Below are 17269 nucleotides of genomic sequence, written 5' to 3'. Positions count from 1 at the left end.
TTCCAGCTTAGGACTCCCGAGGCCGCCGTGCTCCTACCTAGACCCGCAGCACGGCCTTCGCCCTGGCAATCTGCGTATTGCCTTAGATCTCAGGATCGCGAGGTTCCACGTCTCCGCCCTCCTGTTCCCCAAGTTTTAAATAGAGCCGCTTTCCTTACGGAAGCCAATCTTCCTCTCCTCGCCGACCCTCTACACATCGCATCGCCAGAAATACGTGCTCGGCCCTCCTTCAGTGCTGTACTAGAGTTGAGAACTTCCCAGGCTTGGGACATGGCTCAGTAAATGAATGTGCTTGCTGTCAAGTCTGACAACCAGAGTTGGTTACGGGATACACCCATACTGTGAGCGTCGGGAACCAACTCCTGCAAGTCGCCCTTTGACCTCCACGTGTACAGCAGTCCTCCCTCAAATATGTTATACAAAATATAAACTATAAGCCGGGTGTAAACTATAAGCTGCGTGGCGGTGTGCACTCCTTTAATCCCAGCTCTCTGGAAACCGAGTTTGAGAGCAGCCTGGAGTTCAAGGACCCAGGACTACACAAAGAAACCCGATCTTGAAAAACCAAAAACAAAAAGACTAGGAAAAGTGAATAACTAAAAAGGGCATGGTAGGACACATCCTTAATTCCCACACTCAAGAGGCAGAGGCAGGCGGTACTAAGTTCAATGCCAGCCTGTCTCAAAAAAAAAATTCAGACATGTGTACATGTATGTATGTTCCCGTGTAGCATGCTTGCTTACAACTACCAAGCAGGTAATTACTTCATTCAGGACACTGTGGGAATAACTTGCTCCAGGTCAGAGCCTACAAAGGGATGGTGCAGTAGTCTCCTCCTCAACAGGCAGCACCTGGCACCCCCACTCACTCACACAGAACCAAATCACTAAAATACAAGGAAACTTTTATTTTCAATTCTCATCAAGAAATTTGTTGTGGTTTTTTATGCTTTTGGTTCTTTTCCTTTTTTTTTTTTTTTCCCAACTTTATTTAAGCCGCTCATTGGCTGGAGCCGCTGGGTTCCTGGTATGAAAAAGATGCCAACAGAGGTAGCTGTGTCTCGCCCAGGGGCCCGGCCCACTCTGAATACCCCCCAAAAGGAGAAAACACAAAGTAAACCAACAAAATAAAACCAAAAAGAGGAAGAAATTCAGATCATTTTCTTCAAGCCTGGCAGAACCCACAACAGTTTGTAACAGGCGCTCGCTTGCTCGGTGGAGAAGCCAGGGTCCAGAAGGCAGCCAGCCCGCAGCTCCTTGCACATGGCGCCCTGCTACTGCTGCTAGCCTCTCCAGCAGGAAGGGCACCGGTGCCTGCACTCCCTCCCTGCCCCTAGTGCATAGGGCTGCTCCTTTACAACTCAGACATGGGCAGAAGGAAGGCCAGATCTCTCCAGCCCCCAGGGGGCAGCCGGGACAAGAGAAAGTGAGGAAGGTCACTGCTCTGTGGTGGAGGTGATAGAATCACTGGGTCTTCACTGCTGCTGGGCTACCTAGAGGGAAAAACAGCCAAGAGTCAGAAGAGGAGCCCAGGTACCCCTGATGCCACGGGAGGCAGCCAGTAGGAAAGCCAAGGACACAAGCGAGCACAAACTGCAGTGGCTTTGTGGGAAGAGCTACAACTAAAATAGTGGTCCTACCTGCTGTGGGGGAGGTTCTGGTGCCCTGTTTGCCAGGCGGCTGAGAATGTTCCGCTCTGACATCTGTAACCTCACAGCAACTGGGGGGATGCGGGCAATAGTAGCTGGGAGTCGAGTCACATCAGCTTTCATGTCACTCAACAGTTCCTCCAGCTGTTTCAGGACTGCAGGGGAAAAAAAAAAAAGATGTCGTGAGCTGTGGTAGTCAAGAGCACAGTGCCAACCTAGAGGACCAGCTGCCCCACCAGCATATACCAGGATATGCTGTTGCCTCTTGACACTCACTTAACCTGGCCTGGCCCAGACTCCGGATTCCTCACATTCTAGTTCCCAATTGGCTTTTGTTTCACATGTTGCCCAGGCTAGGCCTGGAACTTCTGAGCTCAGGTGACATTCCTGCCTTGTCTCCCACCATAGCTGGCTGACTCTGATTTTAGAGGCACCAAACCCTTACAGATCATCATCCCTTCTACTGTCTCCATATGTTTTTTAAGGTTGGCCTCAAACTCACTGTAGCCAAACATGACCATGATTTCCTGATCCTCCTGCCTCCGCCTCCCTGGGCTGAGATCACAGGCAAATGCCAACACAGGGCTTTATTACTATTTCTTGCAGTTTTTATTCTCAGCATCAGGGGTCAAACCAAGGGGCTGTGCTTCTCCACTTGACAAACTGAATCCTATGATCTCTTCTTCTGCACGCATGCCTTTCTACTTCCTGGATGTCTCCCACTACCTTTACGACACCCACCTTTTCCTCATTTCACCCTCCACGCCCTCATAATGTTTTAATTAGATATACAATGTTGAAAGGGGTCTAGAATTTGAAGAGATCTAAAAATCTCCTGAAGTCACCTCTAAAATATTCCCAATGACACTATTATTCAAGAACTTGAGTATACTAAGAGTTCAAAGAGAAAACTGCTGTCCTTGATTCCTCAGCGGGAAGTTAGGGGTGTCGGTCGGGGAGGGGAGAGTGGAGAGGGGCTGAAGGAGCAGGAGGCAGGGGAGCCACTGACGACCTTTGTGTAAGACTGCATTGGCTGGCTTATTTCCTGCCATCGACTCCTTGGACAGGTGCTGGTGACTTTCTGCCAAACACTCCACCTCAGCAAAGCGAGTGTTCAGGGCCATCGACGGGTGAGAGGGGTCCTCTGACATGTTCAGGTAAGCGGCCCTGCGAAGCTGCTCCTCGATCACCAGGGCTTGTTCTAAGAGCTGCACAAGAGAAAGAGGAGAGAGGGTGGACTAATGGCCACGTTCTCACTGACGGGCCTCTCAGCTCACCTCTTCTTCCGGATGAACAAGGACCTGGAAAGAACTTCCACCCCTCCCCCAGGTGGTTCACAGTACACCATCTCCTTCCCATTTGGAGGGCCACACTTTCACAGTTCCTTACTCTTTAGATCCTCAGAGAAATCCTAAAAACTAAACTTAGAAAAGTAAAATAAATAAGACCACAGGTAATTTCCCCTGCTAGAGATAATGTTAACATTTTGATCATTTCTTCCAAAATTTTTCTGTGTATACATCATTTACATAATTGAGGCACATTATATTCAAGACCATGTACATCTAAGTTATATGCCAGGCACTTCCTTTGCTCTTCAAAACTATTGGGGTGACAAGTTTCATTTTGAATTTTTTTGTTGTTGACAATGGTGGCGTGCATGCTTTTAATCCCAGCACTTTCTGAGGCAGAGGCAGGTGAATTCTGTGAGTTCAGGGTCTCTGTGAGTTCGGGGCCAGCCTGGTCTACAGAGAAGTTTCAGGACAAGCCAGAGCTACAAGAGGAGATCGTCCTAAAATGCCCCGCTCCCCCATCCCATATGGATCTCTGTGAGTTAGCCTGGTCTGAAGAGCTAGTTAAAAGACAGTCAGGATTACAAAGAGGAACCCTATCTCAAAAAACCAAAATGTTGGCCGGGCGGTGGTGGCGCACGCCTTTAATCCCGAAAAGGCAGAGCCAGGCGGATCTCTATGAGTTCGAGGCCAGCCTGGGCTACCAAGTGAGTCCCAGGAAAGGCGCAAAGCTACACAGAGAAACCCTGTCTCGAAAAACCAAAAAAAAAAAAAAAAAAAAAAAAAAAACCCAAAATGTTTGTACTTTGACAGGGTTTCAGGTAGACCAAGCTAGCCTTAAACTCACTATATAACCTAGGATGCCTTTGAACTCCTGACCCTACCTCTACCTCCCTGAGTGTTAGGGTTACAGGAATATGCACCATGTCTAGTTTTGAGGGACAAGAAACAGAATATTGCTGTGTTGTCCAGATTGGTCCTGAAATTGTAGCTCTGGAGCTGAGCAGATGGCACAGCACTGAGGAACACTTGCTAGACAATCACAAGGACTGAGTTCAGACCTGGGCCCTATGCGAACAAGCATGTAGCCCCAGCTCTCAGAAAGTGGGGCAGAGGGGAGACAGGGAGGACCAAGTTCAGATGGAGACCCTGCCTCAAAGGAGTAAGAGGGCGGTCTGAGAGAGCACCAAAATGCCTGTGTTAGCCGCCCTGGACACCCAAACACACTTGTGTGTGACACTTACAAGAACACACATAGATTACAAGTAAGTAAATCTGAAATTGCCTCTCAAATACCCAGGAGCAGATGGGACTGCAGGCAAGGACCACCACCACCACTACCACATCTATCCAAACTAGCTTTGTCTTTTGAGGCAGGGTCTCATTCTGGAGCTCTGGATAGCCCTGGAACTCACTTGTAGATCAGGCTGGCCTCAAACTGCCCACGATCCACTCTCCCAAGTGCTGGGATTTAAGGCAAAAAACAAAAATAGTTTTGTTTTGTGGCACAGTAATCTGTCCTATGTAGACAGGAACTGTATCAATCAGGTTATCTGGATTTCTTAAATAAATAAATAAATAAATAAATAAATAGCAAAGTCTCATAAACCCAAGCTGGCCATGAACTCATGATGTTAACAGTTGACAACCTTAAAGCTGGCTGGCTTGGAACTCACTATATAGACCATGCTGGCCTCAAACACACAGAACTCTACCTGCCGCTGCCTGAGAATGTTAGTTCTTAAGTTATAAAAAGTATCCACTGAAGGTTCTTGCCCCCAGGACTGAAGATCAAACTCATGGCCCAGGCAAGTCCTGTGTAACTAAGCTACACACATACCCAGCCTTATGCACTGTCTAGCTGTTGTTTCATTTTGTTTTAAAGGCAGGGTTCCTCTTGCCATAGCCTTTTTGTTTTGTTTTGTTTTTCGAGACAGGGTTTCTCTGTGTAGCTTTGCGCCTTTCCTAGAACTCGCTTTGGAGACCAGGCTGGCCTGGAACTGACAAGAGATCCTCCTGCCTCTGCCTCCCGAATGCTGGGATTAAAGGCGTGCACCACCACCATCCGGCTGCTATAGTCTCTTAACTAGAATTACAAGCATGAGCTACCAACTGTTTCCAATGCTGTTCCCATTGATTCTTACCAGGGACAAAGGATGTTAGGAGAACGGGCCTGTTTTCATGACTTGTGTAAGTCAAGATGTACCAATTTATGCCCAAACAGGCATGTACTTCCAGTCTATATACTACGTTTCCCTCACCTGCTCACTCTCCCTGGCCCCAGGTTATAAGCATTCCAAAGATTTAGCCTTGGCTTTTAGAAAGGGTTGTTTAAGACAGATCCAGCTGTGGCCCAGGCTAGCCTCAAACTATTTAGGTAAGGATAACATTGAACTCCTGATCCTCCTGCCTCTGCCATCCAAATGCTGAGATAACAGGCATGCTTTGCTGCAGGTCTTTAAGTTGTCTTAGTCTGCCCTGTACTTACACTCCTAAGTGATGGTGGCGGGCACCTGTCACCACACCTAGCTGCTGCCGTTCTTTTAAACCTTTCTGAGCGACGTCTGCAGTAGCAGACAGCGCCACTATGCAGGTAACTGATGCCCTCAATGTGCCTCACAAACACTGAGGGTCTGGAGCCAACGGGGGATAGTGGTATAGAGATATGGGATAGAGAAATGCCAAGCAACTTTCCTCAATCTAAACAAGCTTCTGACTGCTCTCACATGAGCACCTTTCTCCCTGACTCAAGCTCAGTCAGTTACTTTTGGGTCTTCTTACTATGTACATCAAACTCAGCACTCATGAGTTGGTGAACTCTGGTCCAGGGACCAAATCTTGCTCATGGCAAGTTTCGGTATAGCCCAAGAGTAAAGAATGAAGTTTTATGTTATAGATAAATGGCTGTCCAGAAAGTAAGAAATAATACATGCTACTTTTGAAAATTACAGGAAATTCCCATTTGAGCATCCACTAATAGAAGCTTTACTGAAACTAATTGATATGTCCCTTGTTTCCACTGCTTCAATGACAGAGCTGTGGATTTGCAACAGAGGCCATGAAGGCCCACTCAGGATTAATCACTTTCTCTCTACCCTTCCCCCGCACCATTTTGCTTGTTTGTTCCTCGAAGTCCTGGAACTCACTCTGTAGACCAGGCTGGCCTTGAACTCAGAGATCTGCCTGCCTCTGCCTCCAGAATGCTGGGACTAAGGCTGCACCACCACTGCCTAGCTCTCTCTGGCCCTTTAACAGGAAAGTTTTGCTAACCCCAGAGTAAATCACAAAACCCAGAAATCCTTTGATGGGGTTTTCTTATCTTTAACCTTTACATGAACAGAACCAGCCACAGGTCAGGCTCTTAATATCTTACAACTATACGATAATTATCATCTTGTCAATGTTTTCATTTCCTTCGGTCCTATCCAAAAACCTTCAAAGATTGCCTATGAACTAGAGGAATAAAACCCACAGTCCTGTTTCTTTACCAAGACCTACTGGCCTTCTGGTACTGGCCTACTGGGCTCTAGCTCTTAACCTCTTCCCAACCTACTTTCCACCAACACTCAACACAATTACTTCCTAAAAATCCCTCTGTTCCTAACCAATAATAATCTCTATTGCTTCTATCAAGACTTTTAAAGTCATTCATGAGCTCCCTCGCCAGCTGCCCTGTAGAACTTCCTTAGGGCATTCAGTAGCCTCCTCCCCTAACACACACAATGGTATCTATATGAAACTAAAGGCTGGAAAACAAACACCTTGCTTATCTGTCCTTATGTCTCTGTGCAACTCACTGCTTAGTATATAACACCTAAAGGTAAACATTTATTAGTATACATTTTCTTTTCCCTGAAATACACTCAGCTTAGGAGACTTATTTCCATGGTATCCTATTGATAGCTACATATAAGATATACTCAGCCGGACGATGATAGCGCACGCCTTTAACCCAGCACTTGGGAGGCAGAGGCAGACGGACCCAGCCTGGGCTACAGAGTGAGTTCCAGGACAGGCTCCAAAGCTACACAGAGAAACCCTGTCTCGAAAAACCAAAAAAAGATATACTCAATAAATAGCTGCTGAATACTCTGAATGAGGTTGTCTCAGTGAAATATTGAAAACATGATTCACTGTGTATCTTCTCTTTGCACCCAGCCTTCCCACTCCTTATCCAACAAATATTATGACCCAGAAAAAAGGGACCCTAGCCCACTAACAGCCCTACCTCCTCAGGGATCCAATTCAATCCCTCCCTAACTCCCAAACACCCCAACCTACAGAGTCCCCATCAAACCCACTGAACTAGTCTGTGCCACTCAGGAGGTACAGCTACAACTCTTATACAGCTCAATAAATTTCAACTCTGTGTGTCTCTCTTTTGTTTCTTGTTTGAGGCAGGGCCTATGAAACCTTGGTTGACCTGGATAAAGCTCGCTATGTAGACTAGGCTGACATCAAACTCATAGAGATCTGCCTATGTCATTCAGTCTCCAAGTCTATACATCTTGATCCCTGCATCTAGTCACTTGGAAGCAAAGTCATGAATACAAAAAGACAAACTATAGGGCTAGGAAGACGGCTGGGTTAAAAGCACTAGCTGCTCCTGCAGAAAACCCTGATTCAGTCACCAGCATGAGGAGGGTGGCTCACAACCTTCTGTAACTCCAATCCCAGGAGATCTGATGCCCTCTTCTGACCTCTGTAGGCACCAGACACAGACACAGTGCACAAGCATGTGCAGACAAAACATGCATACACGTAAAATAAAAAAAATATGGGGGGGTGGGGGGGTGGCACAAGTGTGGCTCAATGAATAGACCCCCTTTACAGAGCCTTCAGCAGAGACTTTCAGGTCACATTTGTCTCATTCTGCTCACCTTAAATCTTCGAGCTAGAAATTTATTCTTGATCTCTAGAAAATTGCCACGATTCATTTCCCCCTTGAAAGGCTCATTGAGGATGGCATACCGTGGGTCATTCTGGATATCCTGCCATCGGGCATAGCCATGGCTATTGGGGAAGTGCTCAGGAAAATCAAAAGAAACAAGAGCCTCAGGCTAAAGCGTGCACCTAGACCCCGGTCTGGACTCCGACAAGGATACTTTATAATGCCAGCCAGCAGCCAGTAGTCATGCCGGCGGTGCCAGATCTCATATGTCTTCTTGGTGACTGTGGCTGCCCGCTCCTCGTTCTGCCAAAGGGAGTGCAATTCTGAGAAGGAATTGAGAGGAAGGTTGGTGAGTGGAAAAAAGGCAAACACCTGTGAGAATTTAAAAAAAACCACTTAGGTGTGCAGGCAAGGAGGAGCACACCATATTCTACAGACTGAGCCCCAGGCTAGCCAGGACTACATAGTGCGACCCTATCCCAAAAAACTCAACGACAAAAAAAAAAAAAAAAAAAAAAAAGTTATCTTTGTCCCCTGTCCTCCATCCATCTCAGTATGGTCCAGTTCTAGCTCCCTAACATAGAACCCAGAGGGCAAACAACCAATCATAGCACGTCCCACTACACACAGGTTTCACCTCAGGTCCCCATTCCCATACCAGTGAAACCCCCGTCTGCAATGTTGAACATGAAGCGCTGTTTGACGTTTTTCTTCTGCTTCTCATCACTAAGATCCTTGGGGGTTTCTCCATTCTGAAGCATTACCTCCTTTTTCTCTTCTTCCTCTTTCTTCTCTTCTGCAGGATGTGACAAAGAAAAACATCAGGCCCAGTCTGAAACCCACGACTCTAGCCCTTGCCCACAGCACTGCATGCTCCACCCATCTACCTCCACCTCCACACTCAGGTCTCCTAGACCCAGGGAAAGGGGCCAGCTCTCTAACAACTCTATTTGGGAACAGTCAGTCATTTATCTTGGAATAAGCTGTCTACAGTAACAGGTAATGAAGTGGGGGTGGTTATGTGCTTGCTTCTGGTTTTAGTCCAAACAACAATCAGCTTCTGTACACACTGACCTTTGTCTTCCACCACGATAGGGGTCAGGTCTATTGCAGACTTCTCCTCTACCTTGTCTGTCTCAGCAGAGCCTAGAGAGAAGAAGGCACTGAGAATACCCTGAAGAAAGACAACTGCACTCTGCCCTCCCCCACACACACCCCCACAACTGCAACAGTGTTACACGTCCACACTGCTATGAAGAGAGTTTACAGACGTCGGAGGCTAGGATAATTTAGAAACAAGGGTCCCAGGTTATCACTTCAGAAGCCTAGTGAAAGTCTAGAACTACACAGCAACCTGGAGTGCCTATAGGAAATCCGTGTGTACCTTTGGGCTCCACCTCCATAGGCTCCTCTGTCCTCTCCTTCACCTCTGCCTTCTCCACTTTCTCCTCTCCCTCAGGAGGTTCAGCAGGAGCCTTTTCATCCTCAGGGGCAGGGGCAGGAGCAGGAGCAGGGGGCTGTGCACCCTGCAAAGGAACAGAAGACAGAAGGTGAGGCAAACGGGCCTGAATCTCAAGACATCTGATGTCAGCACAGCATCCAGCCCCCCTCTCTCTTACCTCCGCAGTCACCTCAGGGGCTGTAGAGGTAGGCTTCACCTCCTTCTCTCCTTCTGTGCTCTCTTCTTCTTTAAGGCTATTCTCCTCTATTTTTATCCCATCCTCTGCAGACCAATGGAAGACAATCAATTAGGAAGGCCCTAGATCAGAGGTCATGCTGTTTGTCTCTTCCTAAATTGTCCTCTCGTGCCTTTAAGAGCCAGCCCTATTCTTAGGACAGCCCTCCTAAACGGAGAGGGAAATTGATGTGTGTCCTGCCAGACTGCCCTGTTAAGACTGAGCACAGGGGAGCAGAAAAAGGCCCAGGACACATGTTTTAAAAAGGACAGAAATGACATGGCAGGCACTCACCAGCAGGTGGCACAGGTGCAGGAGTATTGGGCTGTGTGTCCCCTGGTGTGGAAGGGGTTGGAGTCTTTGGAGAGGGTGAGCCTGGCTGAGACATTTTCTTGCTTTCCTCTACTTCAGCCAGTTCGGGCATGCTCCAGCGCCCGTTCACATGCTCAAACTCCTGAACCTATAGCAAAGGACGGCAAGGTCAAGACTCCTTTCCAGATGTGGGTTACTTTCCTATCGGCCCCTAATTTCTCTAGAAATCTTTAAAAATGAAAACAGGCTTGGGGCTCACCTTTTTTCGAATCAAGGACATGACACCAATCCTAGTAAGAACGTGCTGCCGAGACAGGCCTTCACGGGGGACACCATCAGCAAAAGTTTCCGCCCCATCTGCCCCAGGCTCACATAAATGCCGCATGAAGAGTGACACATAAGCCCTGTGGGAAGGGAGAGGACACAGTTCAACAGAGAGCCTGTCACACAGTTGCTGGCCATAACATGGCTCCATCACAAGGTAAGGCCTACAGGGCCCTGGAGTGCTGGTCTCCGACCCACACTCTAACCCAAGCTCTTCAGGGAAGCCAGGAACACAACTCTCAGAACAACAGCTTCACCTGCCAACTACAGCTAGCAACACCCTTTCCTTGAACAACAGGGGCTAGGCCCTGGCTCCATCTTGTGTGCCTAGCCCTCAACTTACTTAAATTCTTTCTCTGACTTGCCTCGAAGATCTCTCACAAGCCACTGAGTGGTAAAAGCATCCTGAGGTGGCATGCCATATCGCATAATTGCATTAAGAAATGCTTTTCTCTGACGAGCATTAAAACCAAGTACCTAAGGAAAAAGAAGCACCATAAGAGGAAGCAAGTCTCCTCCCACCAAAGACCACTGTGTGGCCTTCTCTCACCCCCTTTCACCCCACCACAGGATCATACGGTACTTACTTCAATATTTCCACCAACACGGGCCAGCAGAGGAGGTAATGGCTTATCTTTATCATTCCGCAGGCCCTTGCGACTGGGCCTGCGGGGAGCTGGAAGAAGAGACAGTGAGTGAGTGACACTGATAGGACAGTGAACAATTGAACAGCCACAGAACTGGCAAGATGACGTCACTCACCTTCTGATCGTTCATCAAAGTCTTCATCACCTTCCTCTGAGGCCACTGAGTAATCGGACTGGTTGTCGGACTGGTCGTCCTGCCAATCTGGAGGGAGAGAGGGCAGATGAGCGGGGCCCACTGCTCTAGTGGAACGGCCCGTGGGTGGGGGGCGGGGCCGGCCACACACACCTCGGTCCTCCTGGGAGCCATCATTGTAGTTGACCTGTTTACGGATTCTTTTTCCTTTGCCCAGATTTCGGGCTAGATCTTCTTGCTGCTGCTCATAATGGTGCCGCAGCAATTTCTCCCAGTAGTCAGGATCCACACTTTCTTCCTGTTTTATGATTTCCCGTTCTACCTCCTCTTCCTCCTGGGACAGAGGGAGGGCCAGGACTCAGGGGTGCTGAAGTCAGCACCACCAGCTACCCCTGGTCCTCACAGTTCCCATTCTGCTAGCTCCTTTGCACGGCTGGACTTGTAAACACTCGGTGTGCCTGCTTGAACCTAAAAACTTGGAAGAAATTTAAGAGACAGGACATGGCTCCTCAAAAGGTTATGTGTAGATTAGCAGTCAGCCTGATTGAAGAAAAATGTGAGAAGGAAAAGTATTATGATGAAACAGAATGAGACACTGTGCAGCTTCTATCCCTTCCTACTGGCAACACCCAGAAGCAGGAGAACAAAGAGGAAGAAGGTTAGCACCTTAGCCGGAAGGATGGAGGGCTTCCCAAATACTGCAAGAGATCTTCAAGACAGCAACAGGCAAAAAACATTCTGATCTTAATTAACCTCAGAAAAATTATCAGCTGCTTGAGAAATTAAAAAAAAAAAACAACACACACACACACACACACACACACACACACACACACCCCTTCCCCACATGCATACATACAGAAACACACTCAAATATTTTCAATAGCTCTCCAGGTTTTTGAGGAGTTTATTTTGTTTTTTGAGCTGGGTTTCTCTGTGTAGTCCTGGCTGGCCTTGAACTCATGAAAAGTCATCTATCTACCTCTATCTCCTGAGTGCTGGAGATTAAGGTTTGTGCCACCACTGCCCAGTTTGGATCTCCAAGTCTTAATACCCAAGTACAGATTCTTTTCCCCTTGGACACTTCAGAAATACTGATTACATACAAATACTGGGCTGAGTGCTTGCTCAGCATACACAAGGCTGTGGGTTTGACCCCCGGAATGCATAAACCATGCACAGCAGCATGTGCCTATAATATTAGCCCTTGAGAAGTACAGCCAGAAGAATCAGAAGTTTAAGAACAACTTTAACTACAGTGAAGTCAAGGCCGGCTCAGAATATGTGAGACTATGTCTCCAAAAAAAAAAGGGAGAAGAAGCAAAACCCAAGTTCTTCACGACAGAGTAAAACCATTCTTCATAGCCTAAGTACAAATAAGCTAAATGTCAGAGCTGGCCCTGGGACCCACATCAGAGAGAACCAACTTCCTGCAACTTGTCTTCTGTCCTACACACATGCACACACGCATGCGCACACACTCTCAAATAAATGTCAAAAGAAACAAACAAAATGACTACACAACTAAATTACAGAATAGGCTGGTCATCTCTAATGAAAGAAAACAAAATCTAAGACTATGAAACTCAAATACCCAAAAGTTATAACTTCCTTTAAAATTTTTTTATTTTAGCCAAGTGGTGGTGGCACATGCCTTTAATCCCAGCACTTGGGAGGCAGAGACAGTCGCATCTCTGTGAGTTTGAGACTAGCCTGTGAGTTTGAGACTAGCCTGGTCTACAGAGCGAGAACCAGGACAGGCACCAAAACTACATGGAGAAACACTGTCTCAAAAAACAAAAAACAAAAAAAAAAAACAAAAAAAAAAGTTGACAGAAGAAATTTTCATTTTAGTATTTTTTTTTTTCATGCATTGGTATTCTGTCATGGGCGTCAGGTCCCCTGGAACTGGAGGTGCAAATAGCTGTGAGCTGCCATGTAGGTGCTGGGAATTGAACCTGGGTCCGCTGGAAGAGTGGTCAGTGCTCTTAACCACTGATCCATCTCTCCAGGCCCCCATTTTAGTATTTTTAATTTTTTTTTTGTTTGTTTTTGTTTTTTTTTGTTTTTCGAGACAGAGTTTCTCTGTGTAGCTTTGCGCCTTTCCTGGAACTCACTTGGTAGCCCAGGCTGGCCTCGAACTCACAGAGATCCACCTGCCTCTGCCTCCCAAGTGCTGGGATTAAAGGCGTGCGCCACCACCGCCCAGCTAATTTTATGTATATGTTTTGCCTGCACGTTAAGTCTGTGTGAGCCTGGAACCCAAGGAGACTAGAAGTCAGCATCAGAACCTCTGGAACTGGAGCTACAGATGTTTGTAAGCTGATGTGTGTGTATAAAGAATCAAACTCTGAAGAACAGCCATCGCTCTTAACTGCTAAATCATCTCTCCAGACACTCCCTCCACTATTTGTTATATAACTCCCCAGCAGAAAGACAGACAGACACATCCCAAGCATGGTGGTGCACACCTATAATCTAAGCATTTAGAAAGATGAAGCTGGAGGATCACTGTTAAGTTCACGGTCACCCTGGGTAAGACAGTTACACACAAACCCATATGTACATATTATGTATGCGTATGTATATATAACACACACACACACCGTATGTATATAACACACACACACACACACACACACACACACACACACACACACACACTCTGTGCTCTCGAGTCAAAGTGAAAACAATTGTCCCCAGAAGAGAACTAGGCAGGACAGGGTGGAGGAGAGATTTTTTTTTCTTTTGGATTTTGAACCACGTTTGCTGTATGGCCTGTATGTGAATGGAAAGTGGTGGAGCCTCCATGGTACAGACCTGGGAAGAAGAAGTCAGATCACTGGAAACATGTATTGAAGGAGATACTAGACAGCAGTCTGTTCTCTCTGCTTCTTTACTGCCCTCTGAACAGTTTCCTCAGTACATATGCCCTGTTAGGATAGTCCTGTTGTCCATAAGCAACAGGACCTGACTATCTACACCAAAGCTCCTAAAAGATGTAAGACAAAACAAGCTTTCTTATCCTTTTCCCTCCCAATCCGGTTTTTTGAGATAAGGTCTCACTTTGTAGACCCAAGAGGCCTGGAACTCACTATGTAGACCAGGATGGCCTTGAACTGTTTGCCTCTGCTTCTTGAATGCTAGGATTAACAGCATGCACCACCATGGTGGGCTCAGCTTTTTCTAAACTGATCATCACACACCTATAAACTCAGCCCTCAGGAAGCTGAGGGAGAAGAATTGATCTGGCCGTTAAAATAAAGTTTTGTGCATAAAGTTACAAGCCTTAGCTCCTTTTTCTTAGCCACTACAGAAGCTGAGGCAAGAGAACCAAAAGTTCAAGGCCAGCATGGGCAATTTATAGAGGGGCTGGGGATATGGCTTGGTTGGTAAAGTGCTTCCATAGCATGCACCAATTCTTAGATTCAATTCTCAGCACCACATACAACCAGATGTGATGACAGATGCCTGTAATCCCAGCACCTGGGAGGCAGAGGGAAAAGGGTCAGAAGATCAATGTCATCCTTAGCTGCCTAAATTCTATCTTGGGATACATAAGACCCTGTCCCAGGCGGGCAGTGGTGGTGCACACCTTTAATCCCAGCACTCAGGAGGCAGAGGTAGGCAGATCTTTATGAGTTTGAGGTCAGCCTGGTCTACAGAGTGAATTCTAGGACAGCCAACCCTGTCTCAACAAAAATAAAAAGACCCTGTCCCCAAAGATATTTTTTTTTTTTTTTTTTTTTTTTTTTTTTTTTTTTTTTGGTTTTTGAGACAGGGTTTCTCCGTGTAGCTTTGCGCCTTTCCTGGAACTCACTTGGTAGCCCAGGCTGGCCTCGAACTCACAGAGATCCGCCTGGCTCTGCCTCCCGAGTGCTGGGATTAAAGGCGTGCGCCACCACCGCCCGGCCAAAGATATTTTTAAAGTACACAGTACTATGCATAATGAATATACATAATAAAAATTTTAAAAGAAAACTAAACAAAAATTCTTTTAGTACGAATGAATGTAAGTCAGTAGTAGATTAACTGCTTAGCCCCGGGTTCCATCCCCAGCAACTCCACCTTCTGATTAAAAGGTCTAAAAAGAAATAAATACCCAGGTGTGGTGGTAGATGCCTTTAACCCAGCACTTGGAGGCAGAGGCAGGCAGATATCTGTGAGTTCCAGGCCAGAGCTACATAGTGAGGCCCTGTCTAAAAAAGGAAAATAAAGTAAAAAGAAATAACAGGCATTAATCAGAGAAGACCACATACACTTGCATAGTCACTATCGTAGATCGGCCCTAACATGTGCTGTGACAGGCAATTGCTTCTACAGAATACTCTCTGCTACTGTAAGGAATACGATCTCCTACCAGAAAAACGAGTTTTTGCTTGAATTTACTGCTGATTTATATAAAGTTTCCCCCAGTTACACATCCCCTACAAACAAGCCGGTAAGAAAGCGCAGAGTACTTTTCCATGTGCACAAAGCTCAGGTCAATCCCCAGCACTACATATCAGATGTGGCAGTTACACATGTGGCATAGGCCTGTCATCCCAACACTCTGAAGGTAGAGGCAGGAGGATCAGAAACTCAAGGTCATCCTCGACTACACAGTGACTTCCAAAACAGCCTGAGATATATGGGACCCTGTCTTAAAATCCAGAGACAGACAGACAGACATTGTGGTTCACATGTATAATCTTACACTTGGGAGGCTAAGGTAGGAAGATCATGAGTTCAAGACCAGGCTGGGATACATAGGGAGATCCTGTCTCCAAAAAATTGCAATAACAAACTGGGCGGCGGTGGTGTACACCTTTAATCCCAGCACTCGGGAGACAGAGGCAGATGGATCTCTGAGTTCGAGGCCAGCCTGGTCTACAGAGCAAGTTCTAGGACAGCCAGGGATACACAAAGAAACCCTGTCTTAAAAAAAAAAAAAAAAAAAAAAAAAAAAAATTTTTTTTTCTTTTTCTTTTCTTTTTTTGGTTTTTTGAGACAAGATTTCTCTGTGTAGTTTTGGTTCCTGTCCTGGACCTTGCTCTGTAGACCAGGCTGGCCTGGAACTCAGAGATCCACCTGGCACTGCCACCCGAGTGCTGGGATTAAAGGGCAGTCCACCACCACCCAGGAAAAAAAAAAAATTAAATAATTAAAAAATAATAATAATATAAACAAGGAGGAAAGAAAAGTCCCCATTAGTGTTTGATTTAGGACCCTTCAAAAACCTAACCTAAACTAGGTGGTGGTGGTGGTACACACTTGGGAGGCAGAGGCAGGCAAATCTCTGTGAATTTGAGGCCAGCCTGGTCTACGAAGGGAGTTCTAGGATTCATGCAACACAGGCCGACCAGGGCTGTTATACAGAGAAACCCTATCTTGAAAAACAGGGGAGGAAAAAAAAATAAAAAAACAACAGCAAAAAAAAAAAAAAAAAAAAAAAAAAAAAACTAACCTATCAGGCAGAACGGATCTTATAGCCCTATGCAAATCACTAAAAAAAAAAAAAAAAAAAAAAAAAAAACACAATAATCCTGCTAATCAAGATCTGCTAGACAAGGGTAAGGATATGAGTCAGCTGGACAGAATGCTAGCCCAGCATGCAAGGAGCTTTGGGTTCAATCTCCATTACCACGTAAACCAGGCCTGGTGGCCCATGGTATCAGTACAAAACTTGGAAGATGGAGTCAGGTTATTCTCAGATACACAGTAAGATCAAGGCCAGTCTGGGATATCTGAGACCCTGTCTCAGAAATAAAATAAAACAAAAAAATAGTAATAAAAATTCTGCCAGATAGTCAGACATGATATGGTGGCCAGGAATGGTAGGTGGCACATGCCTGTAATGCCAGCACCTGAGAGGTAGATGCAGGAGGATCAGGAATTCAAAATCAGCTTAAGCTACATAGAGTTCAAAGCCAGTCTAGGCTTCAGCTAAAGTAACACCCAGGCCTGTAATCATAGCAACTGGGATGTTGGTGCAGAAGGATCCAAAGTTTGAGATCTATGCTGAATAACAAGACTTTGTTTAAAAAAGAAGGGGGGCTGTGCGGTGGTGGCGCACGCCTTTAATCCCAGCACTTGGGAGGCAGAGGCAGGTGGATCTCTGTGAGTTCCAGGCCAGCCTGGGCTACCAAGTGAGTTCCAGGAAAGGCGCAAAGCTACACAGAGTAACCCTGTCTTGAAAAACCAAAAAAAAAATAAAATAAAATAAAAAAGAAGGGGGGAAAAGGCTATACTATCAGAAGACTGCAAGAGCATCATCATTCTGATGAGAAAGCATGGTGAAGACATCAAAAATCCATGCCAACCCAACCCTTCGTCAAGTGGTTTAAAGGGAACCAGCAAAGAAAGC

General features: G+C 46.3%; 1 protein-coding gene and 1 non-coding gene across 14 annotated transcripts in view; both read right to left on the bottom strand.

The window, feature by feature from the left end:
- Positions 1-1142: 1142 nt before the first annotated feature.
- The window catches only part of Chd4 (chromodomain helicase DNA binding protein 4), a 37052-nt gene continuing 20925 nt past the window's right edge, over positions 1143-17269 (bottom strand). For 4 of the 13 annotated variants that reach the window (XM_059258604.1, XM_059258611.1, XM_059258607.1 and 1 more), the window contains exons 26-40: positions 11077-11257; positions 10906-10992; positions 10731-10819; positions 10487-10620; positions 10079-10223; positions 9802-9967; positions 9451-9554; positions 9216-9357; positions 8906-8977; positions 8490-8627; positions 8046-8154; positions 7821-7953; positions 2658-2856; positions 1640-1803; positions 1143-1492 (exon numbers count right to left, since the gene is read on the bottom strand). In XM_059258604.1, the coding sequence (XP_059114587.1) occupies positions 1475-1492; positions 1640-1803; positions 2658-2856; positions 7821-7953; positions 8046-8154; positions 8490-8627; positions 8906-8977; positions 9216-9357; positions 9451-9554; positions 9802-9967; positions 10079-10223; positions 10487-10620; positions 10731-10819; positions 10906-10992; positions 11077-11257 (1881 nt within the window). In that variant the 3' untranslated portion in view covers positions 1143-1474. Of the gene's footprint in view, positions 1493-1639; positions 1804-2657; positions 2857-7820; positions 7954-8045; positions 8155-8489; positions 8628-8905; positions 8978-9215; positions 9358-9450; positions 9555-9801; positions 9968-10078; positions 10224-10486; positions 10621-10730; positions 10820-10905; positions 11258-17269 lie in introns of all 13 variants that reach the window. The other 9 variants (XM_059258605.1, XM_059258612.1, XM_059258608.1 and 6 more) reach the window with 5 other exon arrangements.
- On the bottom strand, positions 9626-9761 carry LOC131907559 (small Cajal body-specific RNA 11). The gene has a single exon (XR_009378462.1). It is a non-coding gene; the product is annotated as a small Cajal body-specific RNA 11 (non-coding RNA).

This window comes from Peromyscus eremicus, chromosome 3 (genome assembly GCF_949786415.1).
Source record: "Peromyscus eremicus chromosome 3, PerEre_H2_v1, whole genome shotgun sequence".
Taxonomy (NCBI): domain Eukaryota; kingdom Metazoa; phylum Chordata; class Mammalia; order Rodentia; family Cricetidae; genus Peromyscus; species Peromyscus eremicus.
Note: the sequence above shows the minus strand (reverse complement) of the source record. Positions and strands in the feature narration are given on the sequence as shown.